This window comes from Sander lucioperca, chromosome 15, assembly GCF_008315115.2.
Source record: "Sander lucioperca isolate FBNREF2018 chromosome 15, SLUC_FBN_1.2, whole genome shotgun sequence".
Classification (NCBI taxonomy): Eukaryota; Metazoa; Chordata; class Actinopteri; order Perciformes; family Percidae; genus Sander; species Sander lucioperca.
The window spans coordinates 21011106-21035748 of NC_050187.1; the positions used below are offsets into that span (position 1 = coordinate 21011106).

The window sequence follows — 24643 nt, forward strand, 5'->3', positions numbered from 1 at the left end:
AATTAGCCAGACAAGAAATATTTAAAGGATTTTAAAAAATATTTATTATGCTCAAACTTCACACGTTTAATAACAATATGACCTATCTTTTGTAACAGATACATTACTTCAGGGCTTGATGCTTGATGTAACATAAGGCAAACCAATTTTTTATTGCAAAATATAAATAAGAGCTTATATACAAAATAATGTGTAATATTGCACTAAGAGGTCATTTCATGCATATCTTTTGCATGCCCTATTTTTGAGCATCACTCAAGTACTCTCATAATATCACTGCGTGTTGGGAGCAGCCACTAATCACAAAGTACTCAAGTTGTTTCACAGCAATTAACCATCATGAAAACAGGTCATTTTGCATCCAAGTCTGAGTTTGTTACATTACCTGGTTGTGCTGATGCAGTTAGCATATACTGCAATTATTTAACACTGTTTTGTGCTATTAAATAAAGCTCTTCACAGCAAAATGTCAGTTAATGCACTTGTGGTCGCATTCATATAATTGGCCTATAGTGGTAAACCTTCATTGATAACAAATATGGCACCAAATCTCTGCAGCACTTTCCAGAAAAACTATTCTGTTCTGGGAAAAATGTTATGTTACTTTGAGATTCCCATTAGTTTGAAAGAAGTAGGATACATATAAAGATATAATTGTAATCTTCATCCTTAACCAAGGAAGAGTAACTCCAAGCACAAAATGTTCACAAAATTGACCTTCACTGTAAGTCTACACCAGCAGCTAAAAATAAACCCGGGTAAGAAACTGGTTCACAGCGATGACATGTTCTATATGGCAGACAGAATTCTCTACAGGCTTTACGTTAAGGAAACCACACTATGAAGATTATTCTCCACATGCAATCTGACCAATACAGACTGATGATTCATAACTTAATCTTTGACTTGCTGTGGTATGATTAATATGGCATACTGATTTCTTTGAACTCATAAAGAATACAGGGTATATTAACACAAAACACTACTTGTAACTAGGGATGTCCAGATCCGATCACGTGATCGGAAATCGGGCCCGATCACGTGGTTTCAGACTCGATCGGAATCGGACGTTACCTCCCGATCAGGACTCGGATATATATGTATATATATTCTCATTATTTTTTAACACATCTATAGTTATGCGGTGGCACAGAGTTAGACCCTTTTGACTCCACACAGAAACAGCAACGCGTGCGGCATGACATCACTTTGTTGCAGAGACGCTATTGGTTAAATGCCGGCAAAGTAGAACACGGAAGCAGCTTGAAGCGGAAAGCGCGAGTATGTCTGCGGTCTGGAGGTATTATAAAGTTGATGACAACAACATTGCCATAGCAAACTGTGAGATATGTAACAGAAGTGCTCTGTTTGTTAACAGAGTTGTTGAATGTTAATAAAAATAAATAAGGTGAATTAAATAAAAAATAAGGAACATCCTGGATCTGTTTTTTCGCTGTTCTTTATTCTTTTTTTATATCTTATAGAAGTATCGGATCGGGACTCGGTATCGGTAGATACTCAAAATCAAATGATTCGGACTCGGACTCGAGGGCAAAAAAACCTGATCGGGACATCCCTACTTGTAACATATTTCCTTCTGGCACAGTTGAAGTCCTAAATATGGTATATAATACAATATCTCCTTATGGCAGGTAGTTTTGTGTGTAACATGTCCTTGTGTGCACAGGTAGCGTGGTAAAATAATGTGCATCAGTCAATATACTGGGAGAGCCAGCGGAAACCATCTCCATATCCTTGTCTCTTCAGCACGCTACACATGAAAACTTCCATTGGCCTCAAATTCAGCTCCTTCAGTGACACTTTGCCCTGGAAAGATGCAAAATTATACATACAAAAGTACACATTTTAATTCACAACCAAAATATTTCAACATCCTTTACCATAGACATTGTACAATCAATATCTTAAACCTGTAACTTTCTGCATGTTGTACGACAGCGAGTGGTGTAATATTTGTAGAGCTGTGGTCTAACTCAGTGACATGTTGTCTCTTTTGCTGAGAGACAGCAGGTGGTTAATAAGATTAACACTGACAATGAAAAATTAGCATGAGACAGGTACTGTGCCAAATGCTTCTCACCAGCATATTCTTTCCCGCTGCCACTGTGTTTAACAAGAGCAGTGGCGATCTAAGCAGTTATGCCAGAGATTTTTCTTTTTCTTCTGTGTTGAAAGGAAGGTAGGTCTGGCCTTGCAAGATTTGTGAAGCTCACTGTTGTTATTATTCAGTGACAATGTCCTTGAAAGACCAGGCACGTACAAATCAACTAATTATTGAAGGTCATAAAGCAGAGTAAGGAGTAACTATAGGAAATATGCTGTTTTAGTGTTTCTACTACTTTCCACCATACAGACGGATGCAATAACAGCGTACACATTCTTAAATAAAAACGTGATAGACATCAGCTTTCATTCAAATCATTTAATCCTCCGTGATCATTACCTTTCCAGTTGTTTGTCCATGAAGACCAAACATTCCTCTGAGTGCATCCTCACTGATGGCCTCCGGACGGTCGATCTTATTCCCCAGGATGAGAACCGGGACGTTTGAGATGGTATCATCTGTCAACAGGGCCTGCAGACACAAAGAGTCAAATATTCACCAAAGAGACCATACATATCGATGAAAGCTACAAACAACTGTGTTGTGTGTTGATACACAAGTTAGATCAATATTATAACTTACATCCAGTTCAACTTTAGCCTCTGCTAGTCGCTCATGATCAGCACAATCCACCATGTAGACTATACCGTTTATGGCTGGGAGGTAGTTCTTCCAGATCCTTCGTGCTGTGAGAGCAACACAATTTCAGCATGTATGTAACACACAGCAGCAAGTGCATCAAAACAGCATTTTCCTTATTCCCTACCTTGTGTATGACCTCCAAGGTCAAATGTCGTAAAGGTCATCCCAGCTATGGTCAGCTCCTCCGATGCTGAGGACAGAGGGAAAGCACTGACTTTAGATAAGTGCTGAAAAAAGAAAAATTAGATTGACTGCAGAACTACAACTTGTCAAATCGCTGGATGTACTTGGATGTAGCGTTGGCACGTGCTGTCCAAGCCTGTCGTCTCTGAGCATGTGCAGGAGTGTTGTTTTTCCAGCATTGTCTAGTCCAAGGAACACTAGCTTGCCACTCTTTTTGTACAACCCTGAGGATAAAAAGAAAACAAACAATATGAATATGATATAACCATACTATAAACGTTTATTTGGTTTTTACCAATACCAAAATGTAAAAGGAAATACACTTCTAATGATTCATTAGAACATAGTAGTTACCAAGTGTACATTTGGAGTCTATAAATAGCTTTTTGGAGATCTATATTGACATATTCATTAAAATAGCTTGTATAATCGTCGTACTTTGTGCATTTTGTGCTGGGTATTTTGTCTATAGCCCCACAGTTTCCTTGACTTCTACTGCCAAAGGGCTAGACAATTATTCAGACTAACAAAAAAGTGAAAGACCTACTGTTCTGTTTCTATAACACATATAATGTTTCTGACACTTTCACATGGCATTTTGGGAAGTTTCCTTACTGGCAAGACCTTATCATGTACAAAGTCAGTGTGCGGTTTGTGAGCTACAGCCATTTTAGTTTGGGTCTGTCATCTCAGGCATTTTTGTTCCAAAATAGGCGTCAAGCAGAGGAGGGTAATATCAAATAGCACAATGTTGTTGTTTGAGAATTGATTTTCTGTGTTAAATGTAAATGTATTTTGTTTGACAAAAAACAGGAAAAAAGTTCTGGTGGTTATGGTTGGACAATATTGTTGATATAATACTCTAATATACCTAATAGCTGCAGGACACTGCTGAAGCTCTTGTAGATCCAGTCAAGTATAAAAGACATTTCTCTGGACTGCCTGTAATACAGATCATAAAACTGAAATAATTTATAATGGCACATTAAAGAAGAACACAGCACAAAGGTATTAGTTCATGTTCAAGTTGCCGTCGGACCTCAACCAAGCCCCCTCTCCTGTCATAAGCATATACACGAGTAAATGAAAACATGCCAACACAGCACCTAAAGACTATGAAGAATAAGTTAGCAAATAAGCATATGCTTGAATGTACTGTTGCAAAAGGACTAAATCAAGCACTGAAGCTCATTGTTAAACCTTATTCCTGACCCTGGATTACTCTGCTGGTATGTGTAAGCTCTGTGTAATCACACAAGCTGTAAAGCATGAAAGAAAAGGAGGGCAAACTATGCATTTTGAGATGCTAGTTTGTTCTGAGAGCTGTCTCACTAAAGTCACACTGATCTTGCTCTGACTATTTTTATGACAGGTTGTGGCAAGGACACTTGATCTCAGCAGTCACCCCCTGCTTCCCTCTCTCACTCACACACACACACACAGTCACACACACCTGTCACTTTATGTGAGACATGATGTGCTTGTTGCAGTGAATAGTGAGGCCTTCAGTGACTAAGGCTTCGGGAAATTGCCCAACTGTTGATTACTTTATCATACTATGTTTCAACAGTTGTAAACACCAGACTCCATTTATAAAGTATGGCATTTAATTCCTACGTCTATGGGTTAGCTAAATACTATAATACAACAGGCATCGTGTACTAAGTTAGCTAACCCTTACAAACGTCGGTAGTCATGTCAGAAATCGCAGCAGGTTTTCATGCAAATCTCAAATTCAGTATTCCATAACAAATTAATAACACCATAAAACACGACAGGCCACTAAATTCATGACTGAGCTCTTCGGAAATGATTGTTCCAGTGATTTCACGATTACTGCCACAGTTGCGGCTTATCACATGTAACGTTAGCTTATAGTAACGACATCAGCTGTCATACAGTAAACAATGATACATTTAGTAAACATGAGCGCCAGAACGACTTAACTATGACTATGTCAGGAAAGTGGTTCAACAAGCACAAAACTAGACTTAAAACGAAGTGTAGAAATTGAAACAAAGAAAACTTAATATATAATTTGCGGTATTACCTTGCTCTACCAATTTTTAACTGCCCGTCCGTTGGTTTTTGGTCCAAGCCTGTCCCGTCGACTGACAGTCTACGAGTTTGACAGTTAACCGGAAACACGTCACTAGCTTAATAAAGCGGGAGGGGCCAACATGCCAGTAACGCTTTTCTTAAAAGAAATTAACCATAAACTCTCGTTCCTTTTTTTTTTTTTTTTTTAAAAACAGGAATTTTCTACAATAGTTATACATAACAATGTTTTAGTCTTAAGTGAAAATTCATTGCTGAAGCACAATTTAAGGTTGTCATAGTCTAATGGAATGGAATGTAAGGACCCAAAGATTAATATGATTGTAAATGTTATCCTGTAGGTTTTATGCACATTTTTTTCAAATAATTGAGAATTTCCCCATGCGTACTATTAAAAATCTGGAATTTATTTTTGCCATTATAAATTTTTTTTCTTTATCGATCAATTTAAACTTAGATTGTACCTCCCATTTTAACGGTTTACCACTAAAGTTATAGGAAAATAAACTAGGTGCACCAGTCCAATAGTACACGTTTATCACAAAAATTAAGCCTTTCACACATCACAAATAATCATGTGAAAACAGTAAGTATAATTGTAAAAATATTACGTTTCAAAAAGAAAAGTAATATAGGGTACTGAACACTAGGTGGTAGCATTATAACAATGACAGAGGTTCAGTCTAAAGCAGGGATCTTCAACAGGGGGTCCGGGGCCCCTAGGGGGTCCTCAGAGTCAATGCAGGGAGGCCTCCAAATCATTGTTTCAAAAATTATTTCAAAAATTAAAAAGTCTTAAGATGAATCCAACATAGTATTAGCAAACATAAATCCCCACTGCTTACTAGCCCATAGGTAGTGACTAAGGCTATTCATACAGTTCATCCTTGGGGTCCTTGGCTTAAAAAACTTTGAAGACCCCTGGTCTAAAGTATAGTTTATAAAGACAAAGCCAATTTAAACTTTATTTCCTCACAACTCTTCCACTAACTGCTCTCATTCAGTGTGATCATGGCAGCAACAGAAACAATAGTGCCCTTCGTAATTTATAATAGATTCTGTAACACACAAGTGTTGAGGAAAAAAGAAATCCTACTTTGATGATAATTTAACCAGAGAAACTTTATTAAAACAGTCCAGTCTCATACATGATGGCACAAGTATCTACAGGAATAGTTTGTGTACTCTGTTTATGACAGCACATCTCTAAAGAGATCTTTGTTAAATAAGTGGAAATTCCTTGGTCAAGACATGGTTACTTTTTTGTACTTTTCTACAGTATCTAACCACTATCGCTCCATCTACAGCAAGCAGCCAGCCCAGCCCCAGCCAACCACATCCCATCATCCCATTGGTAAGACTCTCTTCAAGTATTCCTATGAAAGATGAGTCCTTCACTCAACTCATATCCAAACAGCTCCTGGTTTACTTCCTCTCATAGTAGAACCATTTATCTACTGCAAAAGAAAACATTAATGTCAATCTCACATCAGAGCAATAAAGTTCACCAAAAATCCAATAATCTGGACATTATTAACAGGTATATTTTTGAAAAGCTACCTGATGAGGGGATATCTTCATCTTTTCCACAAGGACATGTCTGAAAATAGAGTGAAACATCAGTTATAAAATAATAATCAAGGAGGAATGAGGTTGAGGTCTGGTGTTGACACATACTTACTTCACCAACAACAGCTTTAGCTTCATCCACTGAACAGCAGTAAGGGCTGTCACTGGCCGAGACACACGTGTTTTTGCTGTTTTGCATGATAAGACAATCATTTATAGTTTAGAATCCATAAACAAACACATTTCAGTTTGTCCTGAAAGCAGCTGTACTTGTTTGCTGTGGTCAGAGCAGTAAGAACAGTGTTTACCAGTTCAGTTCACCAGCGTTGGTCTTTTGGGAAATGAGGGCTTTCCAGAAGTTGTGAGTGCTCTTGATTACTTCAATGGCAAAGTCCTGAAACACAAAAATAGTATGTGCTTAGTTAAAAGTATGTTTTTTGTTTTTACAGTTACCTATAACTGTAATGCAAGAACAATCTGTATATTTATATTTTAATTCTAGTTCAAGTTCGCAGTTCCTTGACACAGCAGAGCAAATTTAGATAAAATATGTATTTTATTGTCCTCAAGGGGAAATCTTTGCTTTTTGTCATAGTGAAAATGATGGCTAAATAAGGTGTGCTAGGGTGGAGACCTTGTCTTTAAACTCGTCGTTGAAAGCAAACCGGTTCTCTGGTTTCCCATCTGGCACTTTGTACCTTCTGAACCAGTCGACTGTGGACTCCAGATAACCAGGTTTCAGGCGCTGGACATCACTGATGTCTATACAACAAAACAAGTTCAGTATGACTGATGCAGGACTGCTCAGAAACTCAAACTGAGGGAAAAAAAACGAGGTGCTTACTGTTCAAGTTGTTGGCTTCAGGGTCCTCTACGTTGATTGCAATCACTTTCCAATCAGTCTCACCCTCATCGATCATGGCCAGGATCCCGAGCACCTTCACTGTGATTACCTCCCCACGGGAACACACCTAAGAGAGGACGTGTGAGTTTGCAGTTCACTTTCTGTTGTCAGCGGCATTATCCTTTTTCAATTAAAATAATGTACACAACAAATCGATAATCACAATGACTTAATGACCTAATGAAGGATGAAAAACATTTACATAAGGCTGTCAAATCATCAGCGAGTGCTGTACCTTACTGCCGATCTCACAGACATCAATGGGGTCGTTGTCACCGCAGCAGTCAGTGTCTCCATCTTTGTGTGCGGGATCTTCCCATGTCTGAAACGCCACAGAACAAAGCCTGTCAGCTGAATTAGGTAAAACTACTGAATATCTGCTGTTGTACATTTAAAACGCTACAGGATTGATCTTACACCATCACCGTTTTAGGGAGGACACATTAGTATCAGAAAAACAAAAAACTAACCTGAGGAATGGCTCCATAGTTCCATATGTAACCCTTATGTGGGAAAACATTGGCAACGTATCGCAACTTGCCCTTCTTAACATCTTGCTTTATTGGGTTCAAGGGGTCTTTTGTAGCAATCTGAAAATGTATTTGTAATGCTGTTACTTTTAAAGAAATGATTAGTGCTAAAACAACAAAAACGTCATTCATGTTAAATGTGATGCCTTATTGCAATAGAATAACTTCACATTTAAACCCAGTTGCAATAAAATTATTTGCAGGACTAAAAATCACATTAAACATTCACATTATTTAAATAATAACAAGGCTAGAAATGGTAAAACTCAATGTTTAATCAATTCAGCTGAAGGATTACATGTTATTTTTTGGGTTGAAGACATATGATCAATGGGTTATTGAAAACATGTTAAAAACTGTTGGATAAACCGGTAAATACATCATGGTCAAGCTAAAGCCAAAGCTTCTAAAATCTGATCCAAAAGTTGATGGAAGATTATTAGACACTCATACCTCCATCTTTGCATTTGTCCACCTTGGTACTTCAACAACCATGTGGAAAATGTTCTGTAAGAGAAAATAATCTGTCAAAATTATCTTTAAATTATTCTGACATAGTAGAGGACATAACTGAAGATGACACAATTTGAAAACACAAAAATGCTTTTATAATGTGCTACATTCTAGCTTTTACTTACATTGCTTTTGGTAAAATGTTTTCCATTAATAAGATTAATTGTTTCATAAAGATAAGAATGATCTACTGCAATCACAAGTAAAGGCCATTGCCTTCGCAAATAGACTATGACCTTGCTATTCTGGAGAATATTATTTAAAACAGTTCAGTGTCTGTAATTGATATTCTGTAGTTACTAAAAAAAACACATTTTTGTGTGTGTGTGTGTGTGTGTGTGTATGTATATATATATATATATATATATATATATATATATATATATACATATATACACACACACACACACACACACACACACACACACACTGGGGTAAAGGTGACAGATGCTACCTTACCTGACTCTCATCAGCATATATTGGTATGTCATGGAATGGTGAGATGTACTTTCCTTCAGCATTTTCTGTAAAAGATTAAACACTGTATGAGCATGGCAGACAGAAACAAGCTGCTCCCATCTGTCTCATATCTTCACCAGGGAAATCATGTTGTCATTGTGTCTTGTGGATTTGCCAAGAGAATACATAGGTTTCCATAACTGTTTAGTTTCACTTCTGGATCAAGGTGTGCCAATGAGTTGCCTGATGAAAAAACTGTTTTGTCTATATAGCATTTGCCCTCTGCCCAAATTGTTCAATGAAAAATCTAGGACTGTGCACTTTATTAAACAGACAGTGCCAGTTTAGCTGCCTGCCCAGTAAAGCTAACCTTCAGGGAACGTTCCCTAAACATTATCTGAAGGTTAAAAAACAATCAGGGAACGATCCTTGAAGGTTTAAAAAATAACAAACGTTCCCAGAATGTCAAGAAAACGTTCCTACATAACGATAAGGGAAGGTTCACGTCATTCAGAGAACCTTTAGAGAACCATCAGAGAACGTTCCCTGGAGGTTCTCTTAAGGTTATTTTTTAAAAAACCTTCAGAGAACGATCAGGGAACGATCCCTGAAGGATAAAAAAAAACAAAAAAAAAAAACATTTATTTTTACCAATAAACGTTCCCAGAACGTCAAGAAAACGTTCCTTTCCTTCCGCTGCGGGGGTCTAGTGAACGTTCCCCTACCCATCAGGCATCGTTCGCACAACATTCCGCGAACCAAATATTGTGGTGAACCACTCTGAATTCTGAACTCTCACTCTCGTTACTTCCGGCTTCTGAACTGGTTGCAGTTGCACCAGAGTTCCATATAGGGGGCGCTCACAGGCCAGTACAGAATGAATGGGACTCTATGGAGCTATACCCCTCAAAATCCACTTTAATAAAGTAAAAAGTATAAAGTAAAAGTAATTTGAATGTTGCATTCGAAAGGGGAGGCTAAGAAAATACACACTGCTGGGTGTCAGCTTTTTTTTTAAAGTGGCTTTTTTGTTCTAAAAAGCCTTTTAAAATGTCAATGACATCATATATACAGCCAGAGATACTGCTTTACCACGCCGAAATATTCACTCTGACATTCTGGTTCTGCTTTGGATGCCGTCATGCGGGATCTCCGATCGTAATCAGTCCTTCACTGACCAATCAGCATTCATTAGCAGAATGCTAGCGTGTTATGGGCAACAACGACTCAACCTGTAAGAAATTGAAAGGACATAAGTACTCGTTCATTCAACTTTCGATCTATTATCCATGATGAACTTGCAAAAACTACAATCAAATCTGAGATTTCTCAAACACAATCAGGAGAAAGAGACAAATTTAGCCGTCTAGCTCCATAGAGTCCCATTCATTTTGCACTGGACCGTGATCACCCCCAGTGGAACTCTGGTGGAACTGCAACCAAATTCGGTATGGGGCTGAATAGAGAGTGGAACGGCTTTCCGTAGACGGGCTTTGCTCTCACTCTTAAATCCTGGTAGGCATAGAGGCTACTGCTTACAGTTTCTTTCCCTAACCAACGTTGGGCTGACTACACAGGTTGATTTTACCCACATGCCATTATTGTAATGACCTGAGACTTAACTTGGGGTTGTCTTTAAAAACTTGACTACAAACTAGAGGGAGTTTTTATAAAAATGGTTAACGAGGATAATCAATAATCTGTCTATGCAACTACAGTGAGCGTTTAGTCCAACAGGTTAACAACTCAGTCTTGCTATCATATCTACGAGTTTATTCACGCATTATCGTCAGAGAGGGCGTTGTCCCCCCAACTCCAAGCTTTTATGATTTTATGCTAGATGACGTGTTAAAGCACCTTGCGAGATTTCCCGAAATAACAGTTTCCTTCTAGAAAATTCAGGCAAGAAGAATAATGGTGTAAGGTCACCAATAAGACCTACTGTGACGTTACATCAGAAAGCGGACAGACGAAAGCATCAACCCCATGGACACAACTGGTTGACGCAACTTTACATGGCTCAAACTTAACAATTACTGATGGGATAAAAACAAACCAGCAACAACAAATGAATAAGTGACACGTGGGAGGTTGCAGCTAGCCTGTGGGGTTTGTAAAAAAGACCTCAGAGTAGCACATTGGCAAAACTCTATAATTTCTACTTAGTTTCTACTTACTGAAGAACAAGCGGTAGCTTAGAGAGTTCGGGTTTCCCCTCTCTTCCACTGTGAAGCTCATGTTTAATTTCAGGCTTGTGCGCTGTCTCAATCTCTGCTGTCTGGCTCTGGGACGGAGGATGGCGGCGGAAGGAAAGCTCGTCTGCAGGGTAGGTAGGTAGCCAGAAAGGGCACAGCGCATGCGCACTTTGCCTATGATAGCTTCAGAGGCTATCGGAAATATCGAACTTAACAGGGGAAAATGCCAAAAATGTGGAAAAGTATGAGTGGATGTTTGCATTGTGTATAAAAACAGAATTGAAGTCAAAGTCTATGGATGAACAGCAAGACCACTGTTGTAATGTAACACACGATGCCATCTGGTATTGGGTTATCAAAGTAACTAAATAGTGTTTATTTGAGGTGTTTAAATTAAAGGCTCTGTTGCAGCTGATAAAATGTACTGAATATATTTTTGAGAGAGAGAGAGAGAGAGAGAGAGAGAGAGAGAGAGAGAGAGAGAGAGAGAGAGAGAGAGAGAGAGAGAGAGAGAGAGAGAGAGAGAGATGTTTCTTTAATTATAAAATGTAGGCTGGCACCATAGCTGATGCTCCAGCTCCGTACCGCTGACTTCATATCCGCCCGCAGCTTGTCGTGCTTCCTGCCTTTGCTGAGGGAGGGGACGGTGCTGACGGCTGGGAGGACGAAAGGGGAGACAAGAAAGCTTTTGGGAAGATATAAGAGAGTGGGGAACTGCCCGGGTTTCCACCGTCCCTCGGGAAAAAAACACCCTAATTTGCTGTAGCTGCTGAATTTGTCACCGAATCGGCGCAGAAAATGTCGACCAGTCGTCAGTTTAGCGAGAGCAGGGCCATCCCGACCAGGACGGTGTTGATCAACGACACAACGCAGCTACCTCATGACTATTGTACCACCCCTGGAGGCACTTTATTCTCTACCACTCCTGGAGGTAAGGGGTTACCCCGTGTACTAATCTTTATTATTAAGAAAATGGAGGGTAATTATCATTTTGTCGTGTTTTGTACTCTCACCAAACCTGTAACAGTTCATGTCACTGTGGCCTATAGGCTTCTGGCTGCCTTGTCATCCTGATCAAAACAAAAACAAGGCTTAGCCCCGCCCCTGTGCTCTCTCGCGACTGTCTGATTGGCTGGTTTGCAGCGCAGAGTTCTTATGAATGCATTGTTACTGTACCTATTGCAGTTATATTTAAAGAAGGTGGAAATGTTTTGTTTGCCACCCATGGCAAACATAAATGTGATTACCAATAGCTTTAAGCAAATAATGTACATGAGCTATGTATAGCCAGATTGCAATGTATGCTTAATATCAGTGTATGCTTCAGATCAGTGTAGCCCTTTCAGACAAGGAAGTACAATAAATCTAGGATACTGTACCCATATCACTGCATGACTGTGATGTGCTATCTCAACACTGTGTTGCTGACATGCATTATATTTGTACAGACACTGCATAGGAATGGTATTCTTTCTGTCAAGGGTTTTTGTTATTTTCATTATCGATTAATTGTTTTGCCTATTAAATGTCAAAACATATTGAAATGTCCATAACAGTGCAAGGCGAGTCCAGTCAAATGTTTTGTTTTGTCCAAACAACAGTCCAAACCCCAAAATATATTCAGTTTACAATGCTATAAACCGAGAAAAGTAGCAAATCTTCACATTAGAGAAGCTGGAGCCAAAAACCTGTTAATTTCTATGAAAATGTTTGCCTATGTATTTTCTGTAAATCAACTAATTAATTAATCGACTAATCATTTCAGATCTAGTTCAAATACACATTTTGTTTGAGACTATTGTATAGTTAAGTATTGTTTAAAGCAGTGGTTTTCAAACTGGGAGCATAGAGCCATTGCACGGTGGCACACATAACCAGAGAAAAAAATATTAAGTGAAACTAGAGTTAAACAGCCTTTGGTCACAGAAGACATTTTGACCTGTCAAACACAGGTGTTACTGATCAAATTAATTGTTGCATTGCAATAATTGCTGGAACTGAGCCATCATTATCATTATTAGTTCCACCTGTGCTTTTCTGCCATGCCAATTTAAAGCGTCTGCTGTAAAAAAAAAAAAAAGGTCCGTGAATCTGATTAATGTGGAAACGACAGATTAAACCAGTGTGCTGTGAAGTGATGCCATAAAGGCATTCAACATCAAGGTTAACCAGATTTATTCAGAAAGCAAACAACATACAGTGCAAGATAGACCGATTTTTGACTCTCGTGAAGCAAACTTGTCAGTGAAATCACACCATGAAGGTTATCTTGCTCTCACAATAATATAGCGGGAGAACCTTGTCTTGTGTGTATAAACTCTGACAGTTTGAGCATTGTTTAACTTTTGCAGCAGAACCTACTGAATTACATGCAAAATGAAACATGTAGCTGAACACATTTAATCATATGCCTCAGAACAGATTGAAAGTGGCAGGGGTAAACATGTTTTACTAAAGTCTAAAGGTAGATTTTAGACAAGGTGGCTCTAATCTGGGCCCTCTGAATGAAGGCCAGCCTTCTGACTCACAGCACCTTTAATAGCACCCGCATTATATACTTCCTCAGATAAAGCATGTGTAACTGAAACTTGATATGCGTCCTGTTGCAGGAACCCGGATCATCTATGACCGCAAGTTCCTACTCGACAGGCGTAATTCTCCTATTGCTCAGACTGCCCCAGCTCACCTGCCTGTCATCCCTGGAGTGACCAGCCAAAATGTCCTGAGAGAGAACAAGAAGAATGAAGCCAACAACCACATCAACAAACATGATGGCAAGCCCATAACCGGTAAGAGTTACTATATGGATTGAGAAACCAACTTATGTAATGAAGCGTTTTGTTGGTATAGTCACCAGTCCATCTCGTCTCAAATATGTGACAAAAACACTCTCTGCTGTTGTCCTGTAATTATTCCACCTGATAAACACCATGATAATAAAACAACCCAGCATATTCCAAAAGTGTCTCAACACATTGTTGCCTGTGTTTTTGTTTTCCAGATGATGCTCAGTTTGAAATGGACATCTAACAGAATGGAACCACACCAGGAAAAGCAAATGACCTGGCATTACACGTGCCAGTGGCTTGGCTTGTAGAAACCAATGTTGTGTGAGCCCTCATGGCAGCCATCTTCTTTAGCTCTCTGTCTTGCTGCTGGATGTAATATGTGTAAACCATGGGGATTCAGTGTATCATACATACAGGTACAGTGTGGCCAACTCTGGAAACTGTTTATTTGTATAGATATTCCATGGTTACCAGTTGCTGTACAAACAATGAGGGAGCGGGTCTGAATATTATGTGCTCACAATGTCCAATTAGTAGACTGCAGTGCTCATTCTCCAGTGTGAGTCCGGATCTTTAACAGAGCACACTGTGAAACTGAGAATATTCCAAGTTAATTGGGGGAGGAAGTGGTCATTATTTAATACTGGCCTTAGAATCAGTCAAAAGCTTTGATATTCATCACAGTCTTTGGTTTTGAAGACCCTTGTAAGCATGCTATTTTAAGTGGTTTTTATTTCTTTTTGGTTTTTGGAACTACTTGAAAAGCTCCACAATGTATTATCGGTTGTTTGGTCTGTTTAGTTTTCTTTGATGGTATGCAAAGGGACGCTGTGTTGCTGTTTTTTATTTTGCAATTAGGTGAAGATTTCATGGCATTCCAAGACTTAAATTTCCATTTCCATCTTTCTTAAAGATTTTTAGGCCGTGATTTAATTGTTTTGTAAACATTAAATGATTGTATTTTCCACTATCACGTAAAGCTAATTATGAATCTGACAATTGAAAACAAGCTTTTCATTTAGAATTAAATTTCAGTACAGTATAACAATATCAAGCCACTCTATTCATCACTATCGTGACCTTGCTATACATGTTATTTACACATTTCCTGCTGAGAAAAAATAATAAGCTTTTTCTCCAGAGTTAATGATGCAGTAGGTAAGACTTATAAATCTAACTTTCTGTCATATTTGCTGAAACTGACCCTATGTTCGAGTAGAAATACATGAAGCAGGTAATGGAAAAAAAAAAAAAAAAAAGAAATCTGGCTCCTCTGGCACCACCTAGAGCCTGTAGTGTGATTTGCAAAAATCCACAGCTCCCTGTTCAGATGCACCAATCAGGGCCAGGGGGGGGTGTCTAACTGCGTGTCAATCACTGCTCATGCACACGCATTCATTCTCCTTTGTGGGGGGAGGGGCTTAGGAGACCGTTTTGGGTTTTAGCGGAAAGGGGGAAGGGACTGAGAAGTTGTCGATGTTCAACTTTTTTGGCTAAGTCCTGGATCTTCGCAATCTTACCTACAGCACCTTTAACGTCACTTTGACCTAACTGGTTTGTTTAGTTGGCAAGAGCTTTGGGTTCATAATTTAAAAAATCTAAGAAAGGAGGTAATACTTGGCACAATTTGTCAGCTGTTTTTAAATAACTGGACCAGATAAAAGGATTAATATGGAAATGGTTAATATCCCAGTGGTCATTTTTGGGTGAAATACAAGATGATTTTTTGAAAAACTTCAAATTATCCAAATGTTTTATATGCATTTTATTTTTTAATACAATTCCTTAGTATTGAGGGTATTTGTTTGGGTATCAGCACTGTCAAGGCTTTGGATTTGTTACAAGTGTCAAGAACCCAGAAGAAGAATTGTTTGCTTCAGGCTTGATAGATGCTGTCCCTTAATCTACAAATCTGTCCCCAGTGTCCTTAATCCATTACTTTTATTCTTTTCATGCTTCATGTCTGTCCATGCCTTACTTTAAATCAAATGCAGTAACTACAACTAAGTTCCTAGTCATCAATTTGTACTTTCCAACAGATGTTTATTTTTTCACTGTAACATTGAACAGGAAATGTTGTACTTGGCAATTGAGCAAAATAAATACTTTTTATGTTTTTTAATATTATTTTCCTTGAAGCAGCTGTAAAGGTTGAAACTGTGATGCCGCACATTTCATTTTGGGATTCTGAAGTTCAGATGGCGATGTGGTTAAAAGAATGCCTCATGCTCATTTAGTCCCTATAATTAGTTTGTTTTTTTACACCCCGCTCATAGTCCTGTCTGCTAATTGTACTCTGTCCAAGTAGCAGCTCTTAATTTAATCACCATGAAGTTCCTATTTTTCATTCAAAATTCATTCACACCACAAGTTTGTTTCTCTATATGACTGGAACCACTGAATGGCTGAAATGATGTCTATCAAAGATTTTCTTTTTGTTCTTTTGGGCTTTGTCATTAATTCTGGCCATGTTTGGTGACAAATACATAGAGGGGTTGCTTAAACCCAATTTGCATTGCACATTTTTGGCGATAAAACTTTCTAATACTGCATCATAATTTCACATTGCATATTTATTTCAAACAGTTTGGTTTGACAATGAGGGCTTAACATTGTGTGTTGAAAGAGACTTACTGTAACTTTCTGTTCTGATTTTAAGTACCTTTTTATTTTAAATGAAACTACAATGCCAGTGGACACTGTTGCTGCAAGATCAATAAAGTTCTGTAACAACAAAATACTGTTTTAATTGTCTCTGTTTTGTGTGGTTTTAGCTATTTTTAATGTGACAAAAAACATGGATGGAATCATTTAACATGACTCAGTAAGGGCCATTATTCTTACTGTGATTCAATAAAGAGCAGGCATCTGTTCTATATGTTTTTACCAAACCTTTTCTCAGTATGTTGTGTTAGTAACTGATTCATGCTGGTCAAGAGAGCAGAGCCCTTTTTCCACATCTTAAATGTCACATCACAAGTACCAATTAACAAACTAAAAATAAAATCTCTAAACATTTTGTGTTATTTCCTATTCATGGGTCTCTATGTTGTTAGACAACTAACCAGACTAATTTATGTGAACTAGTAAATGCTTTCTATAAAGAAAGGCAATGCATGGAAAGTATGTTAGGCGTTTAGGTGGGTATACATGAACCTACAGTCACCCATTGATATAACACACTTCATATTGTGCTAAACAAGCTCTAATTCATGTGTACATCCAAGCCTGTTTTTTGTCATTTTATTAATATCACAATTTAAGGGAATTTACATCACTAAGTTCAACATGCAACTGTCTTTTGGAGGGGGCCTGTGTCAATATTTAGTTTTGAGTCATTATTTACTTGACTACATTTTAACATGTATTGTGTTTACATGGAGTAGCCTATATTCAAATTAACACAAACTAACTGACGTGGGAAACCTAGGGCCAGTGTCAATCGAGGATAGCACTACTGGTTGGTTTCTGGGTGTTCGGTCAAATTAAGAAGCTGCCATGTATAGTCTGCTGTGCGCAATGTACTTCATAAAAGTGACAGGGTACATTTAAAGTGTACAAAGGGTGGAGATGGGAGGGGCAGTAGGGTCCCTATACAGGTATGTATGCATGTAACAGACGTGTATTTCCAAAACTAAATTATTTTGTACATTTAATAATGTGCTTCTTGCTATCATTAGTTACCTTAATAATTAATATCCTGCTGTGGTTATTGACGTCTTACTGGCTCATCTTCTGATGGCACTAGCTAATATTCAGACGTTGGATGATTGACGTCTAATGGACTAAAGAAGAACCGCAGGTGATGTTTTCCTTAATGTCAGTTTACCCAAAGTACTTTTACAATTTTACAATTTACACATCCAAACGGCCCAGCCTGTGTATTCAATTCAAAGTTTGTGCTTTTCATTATAGCCCCATTTTTCTAGCTCATTTTCGTCTGTCAGCATGAACACTGAAATAAAAAATAATTTTTTGTTGGCGAAAAAAAGCCTCAGTCTTTGCCTAAATACGCTAACATCCTATTTCTTTGTAACACATTTTAAAAACTTTATCATGGACTAGCTCTACATTACGTTTACTGAAAGAAAAAGAAAACAATTCCTAGTACGAGTTCCTAAATTGTGTTTACGTTTTTAGATCAGGCAACACAAGTACGTGCCCACTCAATTTTCTGCAGGCATTAATCCGGTCGCCTGCTGGTCCTTCCTCCTTTTCTACGTCCCTGAGCGAGGCCGGCGTCAAGATGGTGAGTCTTGCAGTAAAATATCAAGTAAAATCAGTCGTTCATCGAAGCCATCCGTCCACCGGCATACATTTCATGTCCATAATGTGATCATTTAAGTGTGCGCTCTAATAAAATGTCAATATTGATGGGGTCTGATACTATCTTGAGAGTAAATTCAGCCACCATCTAAATGCTATCCTCACTGATGTCTTTCCGGACGTTGTACACCCTGTATTTACCTTCTTTGGGATGGCTTGTGTAGTTTCCACTCCACTTTTTATTCACTACATAATCTATTTAACCTACACAGTTGCTGGAAGACGCACTGGGGTAATTAGACGTAAATTGCTAATCAATAAAGAAACGTGAAGTCCTAGCTCCCAGCGGCTAACGTTAGCATACACAACACTGATAGCCATGGCATGGCCCTCATGCTACATGAACAGGAATATTAAACTACTGTAGTACTACTCAGCGTTATCAACTGGCACATAAAACCAGGCTGCATTGAGTCCGTGGAAGCATTTAAGTTTCCTGGAAAACAAGCTGTCTTTGCCAGTAAGATGAAGCTAAAGATAATGTTGTGACAGCATGTAGCTAGCTACCTGGTGAGGGAAGCTGCAACGAAAGACTGGAGCCTGTTTTTAGTGTTGAAGGCTGGAAATCAAGTTGTCGTTGAAATATTGTGCGGTAATAAGCATCATCTTCTACTTTCTCCCACCTTCAGAATGACACAGTAACAGTCAGGACCCGCAAGTTCATGACGAACCGGCTGCTTCAGAGGAAGCAAATGGTAAGCGTTTAAACCCCTCTACAATGTCCACTGTGTTGATGCCATCATGAGCTGAGTTTTCGAGTCATACATTCACGTGTTCACTGCCTATTTACCGTAGGTTGTCGATGTCCTGCATCCCGGGAAGGCCACAGTCCCCAAGACTGAAATCAGGGAGAAACTTGCCAAGATGTACAAGACCACACCTGATGTTGTGTTCGTATTTGGCTTCAGGACTCAGTTCGGTGGCGGCAAGACAACAGGCTTTGCCATGGTCTACGACTCCCTAGACTACGCCAAGAAGAATGAGCCCAAACACAGACTGGCCAGAGTGAGTTTTAAACCATTGTCTACATGAATGCTGTAGTTTTTTCCAGAGACGATGGTGTTTATTAGCAGAAGGCATCCCTTTTCGCCCATCTAACAAATTTTGCAGCAGCGAAATGTCTTTTCCGGACCTCAAATGCAGTTCTTTGGAAACAATTCTTTACTGGACGGCCTTTGCTTATATTACAGAAGCTCTTAACTTCCCTCAGAGTTGTCACTGAATATACCCCATTTTGCATGTGCATCATGTGAAGTAGTTTACAGAACAGCACTTAACAGTTAAACAGGTTGGATGATGGGTGCAATTGAAAGGTATGTGAAGTTATACCATGAAATGCAAGTAGATTATCCATAATATCTATCAGATACTGTTGGAGGGTAATGTTGGAACAGCCCATTTATTTGGAGGCAGTTTAGGTAATCTTTTGTTTAATGTAGGCATATGCACAATTTGAGTTAAGTTTTTATTAATATCAAAAGCTAATCAGCCATGGCCCAATGTAGTCCATGTATTAATACAGTTTTAAAGCACATCTTCTGTGCTTGTCATCAGGGCTGCACAATATTGTTTCAGCATCAACCCTGCTCTACAAAGTGACAATAGATGTGTGATATGAAATATAATGGAAACAATAATTGTTTAGTTATCCTCATCGACTGTCTTCTATCCTATAGGCTAGTCAAGAGATTATGGAGAAATAAAACTTAAATTGCTCGTCACTTCAGCTTTGCACAAGATGAGTCCATTAAATATTTGGGGGATTTGTGTCAGATTATGAATTATTTCTACAGGAAACATTTATTATATTACATGGTAGGGAAGGCAAAGACATTTCTCCGTTCTCAGCTGAGGTGGACACCGTTACTTACCGTTACTGCTGCAGTGTTTTACCATTGCACTTTGGCCTAGCAGTTAGTTTTCTTCTGCTTATATCTTAATCCCGACAAAACAGCACGGTTAAATTTCAGCATGCATGCACGTTTTTAACCTAAAACAGAGGAGCTTAAATTGGTAGAGAGAGCAACAAGTTAGCAGACTGCCGAGTCGCCCTCTCTGCTCAGCTAAGCTGCTAGACTCCTGTACTGTGAAGCGTCTGCCCCTTGGCACTTTAAAAAAAAAAAAAAAACTTTGACAATAGAGCTTTCTGAACTGTCTGTGGAATAGATCAACAGAGAGGAGAGAAAGCAGCACTGCCGTAAATGACAGCAAAACGCAGTAAAGACTCACATTTAGCTGAAATGGAAACTCTGTACTGCAACATATGTTGGAACGTTAAAGCCTTTTTTTTTTTTTTTTTTTCCACGGGGTTAACACCCTTCACCTTACTGGCAGTTTTGATTACAGATAAAGACACTGTCTTGAGAAGCTTAAGCTTGTTATGATCACTTTTAACTCACTTTGCATCATCTTTGCTATCTCTTTTTTCCTTTGCTTATCATCACAGCCACACTTAGACCCTACTCTCAGCGCGTGCTCTCCTTGCGCGACCACACGCACTGACACGACTCACTTAAGGCACCCTGTCATTCTCGCTCTAACTTAGGCTACTCTCGTAACGGGTTGCGGTTAACTGCCATATCATGGCGATGCGTTGCTTCTTCACCGCGGTAAGAAAAGATCTATACCGTCACAACCCTAGTCTTGTTACGGTAGCCAAAGAGTCAAAAAGCAAAGGAAAAAGTGTGATAAATAAAAATGAAACCTCTCAATATCGTGATATAATACTATATAGTCTTAGATTTTGGATATCGTAATATGACATTTTTCTGTTTTACATTTTCTGAACTTAGCAGACTGTTCTAGCTGTTCTATTTGCCTTTACCCACTTAATCATATCCACATTACTGATGATTTTGATTATTAAAAAAAGATTCTTCAATTTTCCCCAATTGTAAACCCTACAATATCGTCGCAATATTGATCGTGGTATTTGGTAAAATATGGTGATTAGGGATGTAACGATACACTCAACTCACGATTCACAATTAAATTTACGATTTTAAGTTCACGATAAGATTTTCTCAGGAATGTTTTCAACAGAATGAAATGACTGAAAAATATTACTTTTTATTTATATAAACTCTGCAAAAAAGTGTGTCCTTATTAAAAGTGCAACTGAAATAGTATTTTATCTTAAATAACTAAAATTAAAGTCTTGTTTATTGCTAAGGCCATATGGTTAAATTTAAATGAACAACTTTTTATTACCAGACATTTGCTGTTCAACAACAAAAAAAACACTAGATGGCAGAAGGGTATTTTACAACAACATTGAACGCAACACAAGCTTATGGAGCTGTACTTAAACGCAACACCAGTCCCATCTCTGTTTACAGCGGCAGTGGCCACGCTGTCTCAAGTGTCGGGTATACTCCAGTGCGACACCGTGCGCGGGCCTCCGTAGATGGCGTGTGCGCTACGAGCATGCACGGAGACGTTTATGCTCACTGTATTGTTCGTTGCAGTACTCTCCGAAACACCAGAGGGCGTACAAACAAAATGATCTGTGAATAAGGAAGTAGTAGAGAAGAAGAGAGCAGAAGTTAAGCAAAGCAGGCTGCCTGGCAACAGAAGTAAACATCCATGATAAACACCGACGTACAGCAAAACATTACAATTATCTACTCTAATCATTAATGTAACTGTTTTTCTCCTAATCGAAATGACTGTCTGCTTGTAACACTGTTAAGAACACTCTTTCCGTGAAGCTGTTTTTTTAGCTTTGATAAAACGATATGTTTTTCCACATTTTTTTTCTCAGTGTGGTGTCTCTCTCTGACCACATATCTAGAACAGTTGGACTCCTCACACGTTTGTGGAGGCGAACCTGCTTTTCCCAGCCGACCGTTGAACTGAAAGCACAGCGCGCACGTTCAGCGCATAGTTACAAAAAGTCAGAGGTGCACGACCACGCGCCGCGACCGCTTGCGGAGCCTTCACACTGGGAACAGCCGTGGTGATGTCATTTTATGGCTTGCGCACCCCCGCGCCGGGAACACCGCAGCTACCATAAACGAAGCTTCAAAGCTAGTCTGCTCTCTCTTCAACTGCTGACTGGACGTCCTGATGTTGGAATCCTTTCCGATGAAATACAGTCACACTTTACACAGTTTTGTGTTTAAGCCAGCTAATATTACCTGCTGTGTAATGTTAGCTAGCGTCACGCTCTGGGCTGTTTAAAAATTGCATTGCGGTTCTTTTTTAATTTTATTTTTTTATCTCAAACGGTTGTAATCTTTACACATTTAAATAGATTTTTTTTTCTCATTACATCCTTAATTGTGTTATTTAATTTATTGATATTTAATATCGCCCAACCCTACATTGTTGCTATAAATGCCGGAAAGGCCACCAATATAACTTATGGGTTGGCAATATTGACAATGATGTGCTCATTGTAGAAGCATTATCAACATCAGCAGGTTATGATTGTGAGTGTTGAGTATAATGTAGTAAAAATGAAACTCTGTTTGTGTTCCTCAGCATGGTCTCTATGAGAAAAAGAAGACCTCCAGGAAACAGCGCAAGGAACGCAAGAACAGAATGAAGAAAGTACGAGGCATCAAGAAGGCCAGCGTGGGCGCTGCTGGCAAAAAGGTATTGTGACCGTTAACTGAACGCGTGTTGTCTCTTGGCTCTGTTAAAAAAATTAAAATAAGTATTCCTGTGATAGTTTCCAATAGTATGCCATAGGGAAATATAATTGTCTTTCCTTATCTAAGTAAAGAACAGAAATGCATAGGAAGGCATCATTTAATTCAGTGCACTTGATTCTTTCTTGACACCTGTTCCTACCCTGCTAATCTTTTTTTTTTTTTTTTTTTTTTTACCCCCATGACTTTGTTTTAATTTCCTTTGTCATTTTTCCAATCATATCATATGTTCTTCTGGAACTGTAGAAGGTAAATGTTGTGCATATATAGACTAACTGCAATGTGCAGATAATCCAGGAGTGATAGATGCGTAGCTGACTTCTACCTTTACACCCTCACCTACCCATCTGAGAGCCAAATCCTTAAGGCTTTTCCCCCTGGATGTACAGGATGCATCCAATATGGAAGGATTGATCCACTGAATACTTACCTGGCGGTTCCTTCTCTTAATACTAATGACTAGCTTGACCTGAAAACTAATTAGTGTTGTAGACCTTGTTTTGAAAACCTAATGGCACTGAGGAGATCCTACAGCCAATAAAGGAAGTAACTTAAAAAAAATTCCAGTGCTAAACTGTGAAAACTCCTGTAGTAGTTCTTGTTACAATGAAACCCTGCATAATCCTGTACCCTCTATGGCACCATCATTGGCCTAAAGTCACCTAGAATAGAACTCTGAATTGCAAAACCCAGCTGGACTGTTTAATAACATACAGCTGCATCTGTAATAGCTACAGCCTGACTGGCTTGTAAAATATTGACACTGTCCAGCCATGTCTACCATAGTTTCCATTGGCTTAATTCTGACCTGTGGAGTACAGCCAATACAAATCCATTCAGAGATCTTTTCTTTTCCATGTTTCAATTTTCAACATGTTAACATTATTTTGTTCCATCTTTTGTTCTTGATTTTGCTTCCCATGGATTTCTTTTGCAGAAATGAAGTGTCAGTGTGCAGGTATAGAACTAGAACGAGCATGGTGTGCCATGGTGTTGCACATCCAAAGCTGATAGACCTGAGCTGTGCCATGCATGTCGCTCCTTACTTTCCCCCTGCAGTTTTTCCTTCAGTGTCCCCCCTTCCCATGTTTTTTGAACTCCCTGCTAATAGGTTTTCCCTCTACCCCAGTCTTTTGTACCACTGTCTGCTATAATGGACATATCCATTAGGCTTTGCCCACTCTGCCTTACATTTAAGCAGGCACAAGTACTTTGATAATGCTTCAGATCTATAGTAGATCCGCAACTTGAGTGTAGTGTGTGTGTGTGTGTGTGTGTGTGTGTGTGTGTGTGTGTGTGATGTGTGTGTGTGTGTGTGTTGAACTAAAAGCCTGCCAGTGTGTGAATTTGTCACTGAAATGTTTGCTGAAAATGTCTTACTCAAGTCGTTGCAATGTTTTTATAAAGCTGCAAACAATGATGTTGGGGTTGAAACTTTTTGTCTCTCCTAAAATACTAATAACGTTTGGTTCAATTTGCACACTTAAACTTTAAATTACTCGCATTGTTAAGGAATTACATTTTTTGTTGTAGAAATTAAATTGCCTTGTATTAATTTTGCTGTTCTCTCCCTACAGTGAGCCCGGACAGTCAGGGAGGGTCTCCGTGCTCAAGATGTTCTTGTATATTGTCATCAAATAAACTTTGGAAAAAAAAAAACTCAAAATCTTTGCTCCTTGAATATATTCATTTGAA

At 38.7% G+C, this 24643-nt stretch overlaps 4 protein-coding genes across 7 annotated transcripts; 2 read left to right on the forward strand and 2 right to left on the reverse strand.

Annotated features, from left to right (window-relative positions):
• Window positions 1–25: 25 nt before the first annotated feature.
• On the reverse strand, window positions 26–5203 carry sar1ab (secretion associated, Ras related GTPase 1Ab). Of its 2 annotated transcripts, XR_004895245.1 has the most exons (8): window positions 5001–5203; window positions 3822–3892; window positions 3055–3174; window positions 2892–2957; window positions 2708–2811; window positions 2465–2596; window positions 1587–1827; window positions 26–982 (listed from the first exon to the last, which is right to left on the reverse strand). XR_004895245.1 is itself a non-coding variant. In XM_031306322.2 (7 exons), the coding sequence occupies exons 2-7, from the start codon at window positions 3877–3879 to the stop codon at window positions 1711–1713; spliced, it is 597 nt and encodes a 198-aa protein (XP_031162182.1). In that variant the 5' UTR covers window positions 3880–3892; window positions 5001–5203; the 3' UTR covers window positions 1577–1710. The 2 variants fall into 2 exon arrangements, 1 of the variants encoding a protein (XP_031162182.1); XM_031306322.2 differs by lacking the exon at window positions 26–982 and having other exon boundaries at window positions 1577–1827.
• rps24 (ribosomal protein S24) lies at window positions 2024–24614 on the forward strand. Of its 3 annotated transcripts, XM_031306333.2 has the most exons (9): window positions 2024–2031; window positions 17554–17566; window positions 18148–18216; window positions 18923–18988; window positions 19089–19298; window positions 22779–22892; window positions 23195–23197; window positions 23886–23906; window positions 24526–24579. In XM_031306333.2, exons 3-8 carry the CDS (start codon window positions 18214–18216, stop codon window positions 23889–23891), a joined length of 402 nt encoding a protein of 133 aa, XP_031162193.1. In that variant the 5' UTR covers window positions 2024–2031; window positions 17554–17566; window positions 18148–18213; the 3' UTR covers window positions 23892–23906; window positions 24526–24579. The 3 variants fall into 3 exon arrangements, with proteins under 3 accessions (XP_031162193.1, XP_031162202.1, XP_031162209.1); XM_031306342.2 differs by lacking the exons at window positions 2024–2031; window positions 17554–17566; window positions 23195–23197 and having other exon boundaries at window positions 24526–24614; XM_031306349.2 differs by lacking the exons at window positions 2024–2031; window positions 17554–17566; window positions 23195–23197; window positions 23886–23906 and having other exon boundaries at window positions 24526–24604.
• ppa1b (inorganic pyrophosphatase 1b) lies at window positions 6110–11343 on the reverse strand. The gene is made up of 11 exons (XM_031306312.2): window positions 11161–11343; window positions 8984–9048; window positions 8465–8518; window positions 7952–8071; window positions 7717–7803; window positions 7422–7548; window positions 7212–7339; window positions 6886–6971; window positions 6690–6765; window positions 6569–6608; window positions 6110–6465 (listed from the first exon to the last, which is right to left on the reverse strand). The coding sequence occupies exons 1-11, from the start codon at window positions 11339–11341 to the stop codon at window positions 6434–6436; spliced, it is 996 nt and encodes a 331-aa protein (XP_031162172.2). The 5' UTR covers window positions 11342–11343; the 3' UTR covers window positions 6110–6433.
• eif4ebp2 (eukaryotic translation initiation factor 4E binding protein 2) lies at window positions 11781–14873 on the forward strand. The gene is made up of 3 exons (XM_031306363.2): window positions 11781–12109; window positions 13788–13967; window positions 14180–14873. Exons 1-3 carry the CDS (start codon window positions 11977–11979, stop codon window positions 14206–14208), a joined length of 342 nt encoding a protein of 113 aa, XP_031162223.1. The 5' UTR covers window positions 11781–11976; the 3' UTR covers window positions 14209–14873.
• Window positions 24615–24643: the final 29 nt, after the last annotated feature.